The sequence below is a fragment of the Tachypleus tridentatus genome, chromosome 13 (genome assembly GCF_004210375.1).
Source record: "Tachypleus tridentatus isolate NWPU-2018 chromosome 13, ASM421037v1, whole genome shotgun sequence".
Classification (NCBI taxonomy): domain Eukaryota; kingdom Metazoa; phylum Arthropoda; class Merostomata; order Xiphosura; family Limulidae; genus Tachypleus; species Tachypleus tridentatus.
The window spans coordinates 200,617,358-200,631,680 of NC_134837.1; the positions used below are offsets into that span (position 1 = coordinate 200,617,358).

Here is a 14,323-nt window from a genome sequence, read left to right on the forward strand (position 1 = left end):
ACAAATTCCAACATACAAAACATCCTAACATACTTTTGAAAATTCCTTAAATTATGTTTTAATGGACAACGAGCAGCAAATACAGTACAGAATTACACACAAACACAGCATGGTGAACTTTAGTGCACTGAAGTGACAAATGGAATAAAAACAATATTTCTTCATTGTATAAACACATTTCATATCACAGAGTTTCCACATACATTTAGCTAACAGTTGGTTGTTCTCCATGATATTATCAACCTAACCTACAGCAGAATACTGTCAACCATTAAAATACATATTATAAAACATCAATTTATAAATTATATTTAAGTAAAATAAAATAATTTATTAAAGTAAATATTATGATATTCCAAGTAATCATTTAATCAAGTCTGTTTTAACAAATATTTCAATAAACTATTAGCACCAACAACTTATACATTTAAAGTTTTTACATACAACACTGTTGCTTAGTTGTACACACAGATCATTCTGTCAGATACCTAAGATAATTTTGCTTTGCATCTCATAAAACTACAGCTGAAATACATCAGTGTATCACATTATGATTACAACTTATTAAAGGCAAAAGCAGTGTTCACACTTGAGTACATCACATTAAACTTATCCATAAATTCTAACCTCAACAGAAGTTTTTGAACCTTGTGTAGGTTTTAATGTTTATTCCAATTAATACACAGACAATTTACCACATTTCAGAGATAAACTGTTATATACTATTGTTCTGCTTTAGAAATAATACTAGTTATATGACTTATGATGTTTCCTCAATTTTATAACTAAAATGGAGAGAGAAAAACTAATAACCTGCTAGGAAGATTTCTAACAACACAGAATTCCATTGCACCACTGTTTATACACATACACATTATACTGGAAATCTTATTTCTGAAATTGGTCATTAGCTCTTCATAGCTAGCTATGTCTTTGATGATTTTCCAAACCAGATGTAGTGACCTCCAAGCACACATCAACCTGAGAGACTCGCACATTTCCTGTTTTTCAAAAAATAAAAAAACAAACATCACATTTCAGAATCAGCTCAAACTAGACAGAGATGGACTCATTTATAAAGGATTCATATGCATATTTGGTTTTTCATTCAAGGGCTTTTTAGTGACAAAAGCATGGTTTTGTAACTCCCATCACTGCCAAAAAACAACATGACATAGTTTGTCAAACAATATTTTATATAAGAAAAAAATAACAACTAGTTTTAAAACTGTTATAAAAGCTAAACAAATAAATCATAAATAGACATACAAGCTCTCATTTCCAGAAGCATTAACCTAATCAATGCAAAATGACTAAAGATAGAATCACATGAAAAAAAAAAACACCACAGACTCATCAAATGTTGGTAACCAGGCTGCAGGTAAGATGTAATTTGGAGCTGAAAACTTAATTGTTTCCTTCTTAGTTATGTCACAATTTGATGCAGCACTCAGGCTATTCTGATTGACACTAACCACAATGAATTCATATATAAATATTTTGTAAAAATACTCTTCTAAAAACTTTAATTTTTTGTTTTCTTAAACGTCTTTAATGTTTACTAAGGGCTTGTCAAATTCCACAAAACTTATATTAATTTTGATTTTTTGTTTAAAACATCTGTAATATTTACTAAGTGTTTGTCAGATTTTACATAGATACATCCATAAATGCTAAATTACAGTAAATGTTGCCATGTATAGCTTCATAGAAAATGGAAGTTGGTGTAATGCATCAAAGCCTTAGATGTAGGTTTAAACACTGCTGGAAAATAGCCTTTCCTTTTTGTACAGTACCCAGTAAAATACTGTCAATGCACAAACACAAGTTCATGCTATTGTTTTTTTACAAATCCAAACTTTTTGGTTATTTGACTTTCAGAAAACCTAGCTTGGAATAATTTTGGAATTACTTCATTTGGATGATAAGAGTCGTAATTGATTATTGTTGGACTTGTCCATAAAATCAGCCATCAACACCTGGAGCTTGGTAGCAAAAATAAAAGTATTTGTATTACAAATCTACTGCTTATACACAAGTGACTTAATGATTTATTCTTCAATACTAGCAGTGGACTTTGTTGTTGTTGTGAATACTGGTTGTGACAATCCATTTATCATTCAAAAAATATAATGAAAGAAGTATTTAAAAAAAATCTCATGTTTACCTGACCAGCAATTTACATCAATCACTGTCACAATAAAACAATAAATTGATCAAATTTCACTTAAAACGATTAATGCCAAAAAGTGATCAACCATCTTTTTTTTAGCAATCTTCTAGCCATTTTTACATCAAGTCAAAAACATTAACTAAGTAAACATAAAAAAATGACAAAGTTATGGAAATCATTATTACAATTTTTCTCAAGTTTTATGTATAATGCATGGCATGTACTGGAGGTATTATGTTTGTATAAACATAAGCTTTATAATAAAATGCTTAATCTAAATAAAAATTGAAATAAATACAATTTGAACGACAGATATAACTGTTACTAATTCACTGAAAAAGTATAATAAAAAGACTTCCATTCACTGATTAACTTGTAAAAAAAAAAAAGTATACTAGTTTTTAGACCCTTTTTTTGGCTAATATATATTATTAAAATTTCAATGCTTTGAAGATGCCAAAAATGTATCAGAATGCAAACTTTTAACCATTTGGCTTCCTTTAAAAACTCCTATTATCAAAATAAACTTTTACTTTTAAAGCATTCTTCAATAGTATTAGTCCTCAAAGTAAATGCTATAAAAATTTCAGTTCTTTCTTTAAGTCCCAGTTGTACTCACTAAAAACTGCCCCTACTTAAATTAACTTGTTAATTTGATACCAGTTTATTCTTGTTAAAAAAAGTTTAAATTGTTTATTTCTCTCACTTCAAATTTCTACTTTAAAGAAACTAATAACAGATTTATTTCCCTTAGTTTGTCACATCTAACTTGCTAAACAGAGACTAAGTAATTCAGCTTTAACAAATTTTCAAGTAAACTACTTCTATAAGAATTCATGTTTCTAGGATTTTTGTGTAGTGGTGCACATTAGTACATGAACCACTCATGCATAACAGGAGTTTGTACATGTGACAATAAAATCCACAAGTACTGCATGTACAGCTATTCAACCAGAATGAAGGCCTCATGAACTATGATGATACTGCCCACAGATACAACATATACTGCTATTCAACCCAAAAGCAGGCCTAGTAAAAAGTGATAATAGTACCCATAGATACAGCAGATAATGTTATTCAACCTGAAAGTAAGCCTAATAAATAGTGATGATAATATCCACAGATACTGCAGATAATCCTATCCAACCTGAAAGTAGGCTTACTAAATAGTGATAACAGTATCCACAGATGCTGCAGATAATGCTATTCAACCTGAAAGTAAGACTGGTAAACAAGTAATATAAAAAAAATTTGTAATCATTATTATATATGACAATATGACTTAACCCAATGATTACAACCTAATTATATTTATAAAGTTCCTTATAAAAATGAAACTAGTTAATGAAATAGTTTTAAATTTGTCTTGAACAATCCTAAGATTATGTAGATTTAGAAAAGTAAGACATAATTTTTGTTTTGTCTACAATTTATAATAAAACATTCATTATTTAATGTAGTTATTTTCACTAACTCTGAGTAGTACACATGCAATGTAATTTTCATTTTGAGTATAAAACTTACTATTTATTATCTCACATTGTTACATTTCTTTTGCATAATTTCTAGAACCTCCTAAATGAATAAGACATTTTTAAGTATTGTTTGTTGGGTTTTTTTTCTATTTTCTCTATTATATCATTAATTCTAGATATTACCATTAACGTACAGTGTAACGAAATGTGTAAATTTAACAAATGAAATATGCACACACATTATACATTTTTATAGAATATGTTTGTTTTTTTTTATCATGTGCATATTTTCACATCTTTCTTTTTACTTATAATTTATTTGTAATTTTCCTATCCAATCCCATGTCTTTTATTTTCAATGCATGTATGTCAAAGTGTTCCTACCAATGTGAAAATGTAGTGTTGTATAGTTATTATAGAGAAAAAGTTGTCCATAATTTTTTTCACTAATACTTGCACACTCAAACATTTCCACAAGTCAAACTACATCAAGTTAAATGTATGCAATTATAAAATTTTCAAATATGCATTTATAAAAGTATATAATTCATAACTATTTAAAATATGAACATAAATCCTAAATGCAATCTTACTGTTTAGCAAACTAATACATATATGTGAGAAACACTTGCCAAGAAATACATACACATCAAGAGAACAATGGACTAAGTTTCTTTTCTATCTCATGCTACAACTTCCTACCAATAAGAGGTTTTTTTCAGGCTATACTTGAATAGTGTATTATCTGCTCTTTCTATTGGTTATAATTCTGTCATTCAACTTCAAACTGTCACTTGACAGCATAGCTTTGACTCTGCAAGTGGGTGTGGCTGAACTTAAGCTTAGAAATATTAAAACATTAAACCCCCATCAAGAAATTACTGGAAATTTTCCAGACAGTAATGAAAGACATGTGGAACTTTAGTTTGAACTTCTAGACTTTCAACAATTTCAACTGAAAGAAGGCTTTTTCACATCAAAATAGGCAAAAAATTAATAATAAATAATAATAAAATCTAGAATTTAACATACACCTTCTTCAATTGCAATCAAAGTTGTCATTCTAGTGATTCGATAACTTAATGTCATGAAACAGTGGGCACTACACTCTTAAAAAACTAAACTTTTCAAATTCCAGTCATCTGTTTGGATGGGTATTTTTTTTCAATAAAGGTGTGATCAACAACTTGTGCACAGTATGCCACAATAAAGACAGCTGATTTGACTGAGAAATCAGAGCTCTATTTATTGCAAAATGATGACAGAACTTGAGAATGATGTGTGTATTTCCTTTTTGAACAAATCTTTTGTTCACAACAAGACCAAAAGAGATACAAACTAGAAATGTTATGAATGACAAAGTTTATTAAAGGAGTGTGAAAACACTGTTTATTTGATCTCGTATATGTGATTGTCAGTGAAGCATTGAGTAGGATTAGTGTGTCTTTAATAAGTATTATCAGTGGTCATCTAGTTTGTAACACCTACGATACATGGTTGATATCAATCGATGTATGGTAGTTGCCTCATTTTGACTGGCAAGTCTTAATTAGGTAGTGGTAGTTGATAGCCTTGGTGGCTGCAATATTGAGTTCAAAGAGACCACTTGAAACAGGTGATCACAAGCCAAGTTGACTCCAGTAAGAGTGCCAATAACAGGATATGTTTTACAAACATAAAACAGAAGGAAATGGACTGTAATTAAGGATTGATCTTTGTATTGCTTTGACCAGTATGCAGGTCTGGACTATAGACTGTTAAGCCATTTTTAACTAAAGTTATTCTTAACACACAGAGCACTACAAATTTGGTAAAAAAAAAGAAGTGTCTTATTTAACCTAAAACAAGCACATATGGGTTACCTTATCTTCTAAAAATGTTGATCTGCAGTGGTCTAACAACCCCGTTAAATGTGGCAGGATCACTGGACTTAGTTCTACCCTCTTGCTTAGTGTTTTCAAAGCCAGAGCACATATTCCAAGGTCTTCTACATCATTTACCTAGAAGAACAAGAAACGTTTTGATCAGTAATCAACAACAATTGTGAAGGTTTCTCTCAATCCTCAAACCTAAACTCACATATTAGGCTAACTTTTGTTAAAATTACATGGTGTACTGTGCATCTAAAGTTTCAGACTATCCTGAACTATGAATTTTAGAAAAATAAGATATTTTCATGGTAATGCTTTTAAGCTACTGCTAGAAATGTCACTCTGAAATTCATACAAAACTTTTATTCAGGTTTAAGTTAAAAAATGTGTCATATATGTTAAAAGAAGAATAAACAATGTGTTGCATTTACTAATATAAGAAAATGAATACTTGTTAATACAGGAACAAAGATTTCAAGTATAAGTGAAAAGTTAAATCGTCTAGAACTGACCTAGTTCTAAGTATTCAATGTTTTTTATGGGAATGACGCCATATTAGAGAAATAGGGTAAATGGTGAAATCAAAGACCCCAAGGACAAGGTAAGCGATCCCACATTTAACATCACACAGCTTAATCCTGAAGAAGAACAGTTACCTCTCTGAAAGTGTGTGGGACTTTTGAAATCTACTTATTTTTCTGGTGATTGTTTCTTCCTAACTACTAAAATATTAATTTTAAATTGTCATTTTCATTAAACATACTTCAGTTAAAATTCTTTGTTGAAAGACAAAACTATACAATGGCTATCTGTGCTATGCCCACTGCAGGTATTAAAGACCAAATTTTAGTATTATAAACCCTCAGACTCACTACTGAGTCACCAGGAGTGGGGAGAGGCTCAGTAAAGAACAACACATCAACTACAAATAACTATTTAATTCAAATTAGTTCTGCCACTCATACAAAGGCACTAATAACCTACAGTTTTAAGTAAGGTTTAAACTATAAAAATGATTCTGAGTTCCAATCTGTTTTGCAATGATGCCTTTCACAGCTTTATATTCTGGTTATGTACTATATTTTAGTATCTTCATTATAAAAACAAAGACAATACAAATATTGTCCACATACAGTTAATATTTATTTGTGTGTATAAATCTATAAACAGAAACAAAACAAACACTTGCCTTCTTAATACATTTCTACATGCATTTTGTTAACACTGTAAGACTACATTGCTCTGAACCTTTTTTTACTCTATGAATGTTATTTGTTTGTTGTAAACCTGGCCACCATGGATAACAGCAGGTTAACATTATAAGTGTACACTATTTCAAATCTTTTGTCATGATTTTATACATGTGCATTTTCTTTGTTTTAAATAACAAATAGTTTTAAAATATTCTATACAACTTTATAATGTCTTGTTTATAATATACAAAGAGACACACACATGCATAAAGATGCTTACACTTGATGGACTTTTACACATTTGTTTTACAAGGTATTCAGCAGTTGCACTCATGACAGGAGTTATTTCTTCTACAATTTGCATTGTAACTTCATCTGTTAAATAAAAAAAAACATTCTTCAACATTATTTGTTCTTTTATAACAATGAAAATGAAAAGTTAAAGGTGTAATATTATTGATAATAAATGAACCAGATTATAAATGTTTTTTTTCTTCTTTTCACATTCTCTACACTTTTTCTGTCAACATGTCTACCACAAAGTATTAAACAAAAACTTCTCCTTAACAGACATTTAAAATACTACTTTCAAAACCTCTAATTTAAAATTTGTAATGGATTAAGTAAAAGTAACACAGAAAAAAGAAGAGCATTATTGTGCTATTTGTTATAGTTGTCTTATGCCTAATAGAACAATAACTTGTTAGTCTGTGTAAGAACTTGGAAAATAAAAATTGTACAATCTAGTGAGCTTTTTGACATTAATGTTAGGCCTATAACAATAATTAGTTTCTAGTACAAACAAAAAAAATTATTCTTAATACTGAATACTTCTTCAAGGATCGTTTCGACTGATACCAAAATAACTGGCTGCTGGCATCTGTCAAAACGATCCTAATCTGGTAATGATGGGCAGATCAGTTTTACAGAGTTCAAGAATTAGACCATATTTTAAACATCTACTATAGTCCAACTTCTTGTTTATTAATAAAGATATGAAAACTCAATAAAATTAGTTGAGTTGAAACATAAAAACTGTATTAATTTCAAAAGACAATATAACATCTTCTACTTTAAAGAAATTCAATAAGAAAAATATGTGTAAACCCAAATAAGATAAAATCATGTACTTTGATACCCATTTCTAAAGACTTAAACTGTCATACAGTACTTCTATACAAAGTTCTAATTGCAAGTTCATTTTTTTATGTTATAAGCAAAGAATGGTGACAACTTGTACATAAAATCTATTTTAACTAATATGTATCACCAAAAGTTTCAGAAAATTTCAATATAACATTGAACAAGAAGTTTGTATTGAAGAGGTAATATTGACTATAATTTCAAATTTACATGTAGGTACATAAAATGTGACAAGCTTTTAGCAAAATCTACACAACAAATTAGATGTGTTACAAAAGTATTTGTACTCTCAAGATGTGTGAGTTGATGATATTATCCGACTAGAACAAGCCAAGATTACAAGATTCATGCAAAGAATAAAAATACATTTGTGTATTTTACAGTTTGTATATTACACTTAAGTAACCTAAAAAACCTTCATATCTACATTTTTTAATATCCTGGTACACTGTATCTTTTATTGCCTCTATCACAAACTGCCACTAAATTGTAATGGCATTTTGTAAAAAATCAAAGGATGTAATAAAGTTAAATAAAAACCATTAAAACCCTTTTCAGACCTTTCAAATGTTTGTACATTCAAAGAAGTTTAAATGGTAAACAAAAATCTATGTACAGAAAAACAAAAACAATTTGAATAATATAATCACTAACACAAACTTAGGCATAAAGAATGATTCATAACCTACACCCAACATTATTTTATTTTCATCAGTGTTTCCATCCTCAGAAATACTTCAATTCTTACCAAGGTCTTCTTCTATGAGAGCTTCAGCATGCAAAATAAGTTCCACCAGAAGTAAGACTGCTTTATAATATAAAGTTTGATTTAGGTAGACTCGAGAATTTGCTTCAGACAAAATTTCTACAACAGGTTTCAATATCTGGTGCCATGTTACATAAGAACCCTTCTCATTTCTTATCAGTCCAGCATCAGCAAACAGGAGTATAACTCTGGAGAACTCTTCACACTCCACTTTATAAGTAGATGACAGAGACTCTAAAGTGAAAAAATCCAACAAATCTATATTAAATAATATTAATGTTGAGTGAAATAAATAGGAGTTTAATCATGTCACATGTGTCACACAGAAAGGATTAAAATTTCTATGCTGTGAACACGAGATAAGATTTTATGATACAAAACAGAAATAATTGTAAAATATATATATATATGAATTGATGTCTTTTTATACACTCAAGTAAAAGAAAATAAAACTGTTATCTAGTCTATTAAGATTGGTAATCTCAAAGTTAAACCATGCTCATGGCCACATCGTATCTACATAAAATTATAAATTAAGGGATCTAATAGATAGAAGAGCATGCTGTGATTTGTTACAAGTAGACTGAAAGAAACAAGACATGCAGAATTATCCATGGACTTTTCGTGTTCAAATACTTTACATTATTTGTGAACTTTTAGCCCTCTTATCAGAGATTTCATTGGTCGACAATATACTGCACCTTATTCAGTTACTTTAATTGCTCTTTTCCACTGATAAACAAATTTTTGTTGCTCAGTCCATTGTTACCAATACTGTAGGAGGGTCAAAAGCATACATGGAAAAAGCCTGTGTATAATTCTTCATACTAACTTACCTATGTTACTAGTCTTAAAATACAACAATAGACTAGACACAGTACTGAAGTTGGAATAAAACTGGCAACTTTGTTAAAAAATTATAACTCTCCTATACTGAAAATGTATTTCTGATAGGAACTTCCCTCAACTAACAAGATTAATTTTTCTCATTTTGTCCTGCCCTCTACAAGTGCACTTTTTTTATAATGCATGCCACAAGCCTTCTGCACATCCCCTACATAGAATCAGACAAAAAATATGATTAACCCTTTCACAATGGGTCACAGATTAAAGGTCATTTCATTACATCTGAATTCAAAATTTTGTGGAACTACTAGTTCAAGCGGTTATAGTGCAAAACCTTAATATATTCAAACGTGTAGACGAACTCTTGTATATTATATCGAGCCCACTGTGAAAGGGTCAACTGATTAGGATAATTTTAAGTAATTTACTAATTTATGATAAAACTTGTTAGTGTGACAAAAACAGTCAACAAATCAAGACCAATGTTTTAACTTATAAATGCCATTGATTATTCCAGTTTTCATCACTGTAACCAACATCTGTCATCATCATTTCACATTTATTCATGTTTGTCCAGCTTAACAAATTAGTGTCAGGATTCACACAAAAAATCAATTCACCAAAATAAGCATTTCTGATTGGTACTAATTTTGATTAATTGAATATAATAAATAAATAAAACACAAAGTTTAATATTTAGCCAATTAAAGAACCTTATTAAAGCCACCAACAGCTTCTACTTAATACCCAACCTACAAGTTTCGACACCATCTGCATCATTTTCAAGAGTAATTTACAACATAACTGTTTTAAATACTTGTACTTTTTACTACTTGTCTATATGTTGGCTTATGAACAGTTTTCATATTAATATTCATATTAGCATCCCCCTCTATGCTGTATACCAAGTTGGTAAAAATGTGCCAGAGCTTGAAATTTTGTCACAGTTGTGGTTCAAAAACAATGCTAAAGACACAAGTTAACAAATAATTTTTTTCAGTACTATTTTAATTAATATTTAAGAAATTTGGATTAAAATACTTTAAATCAACCTTCACTAAATCTGAATAATACATAACAGATTTGCCACTTCTAAATATGTATTTAACATCTTTTTCCTTCCCATCACACAGCAATGTTCCTAGTGGCTCAGCAGTAAGCTTGAAGACTTATCACATTAAATACCAGGTTTTGAAACTCATACAGGGCACAGCAAAGGTAGTCTATTATGTAACTTTGTTTAACAACAGTCTATTACACTTTTCAGTTTATTACACCAATACCAAATGCCACTTATATTTAGTCAAATAAATATAATCTACAATTTTATGTAAATATCAGACTCACATAAACTATTCAAATTGTTGTTTAACAAAAACATCATTTCCAGTTTTTAAAAAAATATCAGTTAATTTTCTGAATCTAAGTTTTACTTCTTTGTTGCAAATTACTTTTCTTACAATAAAGCTTACATTCGATAGCAGCAACTCGAAACTTTTTATGAAAGTTATCTCATTAACAACTCAAGTTTTTCTGTGAACAAAGTTTACCTCTAATAGCAAAGAGCATCATTAAAGTATCTACCTGTATTCTGGTTCAACAGGTGATGATACACAAACTCCCTGACAAATCTGACAGCATCTTGACATCCAAGTTGGGATAAAGATTTACTCTGTTCATGTCCAAGTTGTGATAAACACTGATTCTCTTGATGTAAGAGATCTGATACAAACAGATTCTCTTGATGTCCAGGTTGTGAGAAAGGATACTTTTCATCCTCAGTATTAAAATACGTTTTTCTTATCCATATCACAACTTCATTCCACTGAGCAGAACCTCTTTTTAAGCACTCATTGATTCTCAAGATAGCAAGAAATTTGGAGAGTTGTTGATAGGTCACAGAATTCTAAACAAATAGAACAATAATTCTAAAAAAAAAACTACATGAACATTAATTATAGCAGCATAAGTGGAAAAAAAAACTCAAGAAGGAAAACCATATATCTGTTTACTTTAAAACCATCTTCCCTTACAGATTAAAATATTTATTAGAAGGTCTAAATTTAATATTTCATTCAAGGAGAATCATATGAATAAAATTACTATTATAATATAATAAAGAACAAGATAGAGATCTCAAAAAAGAGCAATTGTGACAACCACCCACTACCATTTGATAGCAACAAAATCATATAGTTATAACTACTACCTAAAAGGTTACAACAGGCCTATTTTTATAGTCACATTATAAGTTGAAAATAACACTAGTAGAAAGCTTGAGGGTCAAATTAGAAGCAACTGAGCATGTAGGAAACACGGTTATTCAATTCTAAAACTGAAACATGTCCTTCGCTCATGAAAATCATACATAATTTTTCCATGTGAAAAGATAATTTATTAAATCAACAAAAGTCACATGGATCATAACATGATTGTCTTGTTCTGAGGAACTTGGTATTCATAATTTACATGTATAAGATTGTTTGTTTTTGAATTTTGTGCAAAGTTAGATGAGGGTTGTCTGTACTAGCTATCCCTAATTTAGCAGTGTAAGGCTAGAGGAAAGGCAACTAGTTAACACCACACACTGTCAACTCTTAAGCTACACTTTTACAAACAAATAGAAGGATTGGATGTAACGTTACAATGTCATCATGGCTGAAAAAGAGTGCATGTTTGCTGTAAAGGAGATTTGAACACATGACCCTCAGATTACGAATCAAGCGACCTAACCACCTGGCCATACTGGGCCTTATATGTTTAAAACTGTTTCCAAACATTTAATCCTACGTGCATGTGTTATGGTCGAAGTGCATAAGGCATGACTTTTTACGCAATACCATTGTGGTATTATGTTCTTTATGTCTAAGTTATGAACTATTCTTATTACCCCACACTGCTGATTTAGCAAGAATTCAAAGAATAGGGCAGATGGATAATACTAAACAAAACTAAAGAAGTCCTAAAAGTTATAAAAATGCAAGATACAACACACAAAATTATTTTATCATTTATATGAATATCACCATTTGTTATCATTCATACAAAGACCACCATTCGTTATCATTCATACAAAAACCACCATTCGTTATCATTTATATGAAGATCACCATTTATCATAATTCATATAAAGACCACCATTTATTATCATTCATATAAAGATCACCATTTATTATCATTCATATAAAGACAACCATTTATTATCACTCATATAAAGACAACCATTTATTATCAATCGTACGAAGATCACCATTTATTATCAATCGTACGAAGATCACCATTTATTATCATTCATATAAAGATCACCATTTATTATCATTCAAATAAAAACAACCATTTATTATCAATCGTACGAAGATCACCATTTATTATCATTCAAATAAAGACAACCATTTATTATCAATTGTACCAAGATCACCATTTATTATCATTCATATAAAGATCACCATTTATTATCAATCGTACAAAGATCACCATTTATTATCAATCGTACAAAGATCACCATTTATTATCAATCGTATGAACACCACCATTTATTATCAATCGTACAAAGATCACCATTTATTATCAATCGTACGAACACCACCATTTATTATCATTCGTATAAAGATCACTATTTGTTATCATTTATATCAAAATTACCATTTGCACTCAAACATGTCAGAGTTGAAGCCAGACTGATGTTGTCAGTTCACGGACATATCTAGAGTACAAATATATTACTAACACGTCTAATTATTTTGTGTGAAACAAACTTTTTCCTAAAAGCTTACAAGTACTAAATAAAGAATTACCATTTCTGATTAAAGTATTATTTGATAAAATTGTTTTTAATCAGAGTTTGTTCTGGTGGGGAATCATAACAAGAATGTTCAAATCTTTCCATCCAATTTTCTTGTTGTTCCAGTTAGAAGAACACCGACTCTCACTATTGGAGAACAGAATGGTTGACAAAATCTTATATTATCCAGTCAAACATTGGTAGGCTTGCACCCCATACAACTTTTCAATTTGTCATTTATGTATTTAGATATACAGGCATTATTATACAAAAGTACTTGTGGTTTCAAAATTTATGTACATAAAGGTTTTATCAAAAAATGTTTTGTATTAGAAAAGGAAAAGAAAGAAATATACTTACAGAATCAATTAACTTCAGAGCAGTTTTTAAGAAATAACATTGTATAGCTCCTCTTATTAAATGTTCGTGTGTCCTTAAGGCACTCAATAAGAGTTCCCTGAAAAATAAGTCTATTATTTTTCTTTACACGAACAATTGATTTACTATAACAGTAAGTCTTGAAATATACCTACACTTTCTATAAAAACAAATAGTAGCAGCACAGTGTTAAAACAGTTGTATGAACCTTACACAAATAATTTAATATTAACACAAAATAAAGAAACAAAACAAAGTAGCTAATTGATAAGAGAGTACAGTGTAAAGGAAAGTGATAACAGCCCCACAACAATATTACTAATGTGTAACTTATGGTCCTACAACAATATTACTAATGTATAACTAATGGTCGTACAACAACATTACTAATGTGTCACTAACAGTCTTACAACAACACTACTAATGTGTCACTAATAGTCTTACAACAACACTACTAATGTGTCACTAATGGTCCAACAACATTACTAATGAGTCACTAATGGTTGTACAACAACATTACTGATGTGTAACTAATGGTTGTATGACAACATTACTGATATGTGACCAACAGTCCTACAAAAACATTACTAATGTGTCACTAATGGTCCTACAAAAACATTACTAATGTGTCATTAATGGTTGTACAAAAACATTACTAATATGTCACTAATGGCCCTATAACATTACTAACACGTGA

At 29.7% G+C, this 14,323-nt stretch overlaps 1 protein-coding gene across 18 annotated transcripts in view; it reads right to left on the minus strand.

The window, feature by feature from the left end:
* The window catches only part of LOC143240771 (tRNA (guanosine(18)-2'-O)-methyltransferase TARBP1), a 64,256-nt gene that overhangs the window by 33,898 nt on the left and 16,035 nt on the right, over positions 1–14,323 (minus strand). For all 18 annotated transcript variants that reach the window (XR_013021946.1, XR_013021937.1, XR_013021943.1 and 15 more), the window contains exons 7-12: positions 13,609–13,705; positions 11,052–11,373; positions 8,604–8,855; positions 6,993–7,087; positions 5,511–5,648; positions 814–1,001 (exon numbers count right to left, since the gene is read on the minus strand). Coding sequence is in view for 5 of the 18 variants with exons in the window: in XM_076483777.1 (XP_076339892.1) it covers positions 814–1,001; positions 5,511–5,648; positions 6,993–7,087; positions 8,604–8,855; positions 11,052–11,373; positions 13,609–13,705 (1,092 nt within the window). In the remaining 13 variants the exon portion in view is untranslated. The remainder of the gene's footprint in view (positions 1–813; positions 1,002–5,510; positions 5,649–6,992; positions 7,088–8,603; positions 8,856–11,051; positions 11,374–13,608; positions 13,706–14,323) is intronic.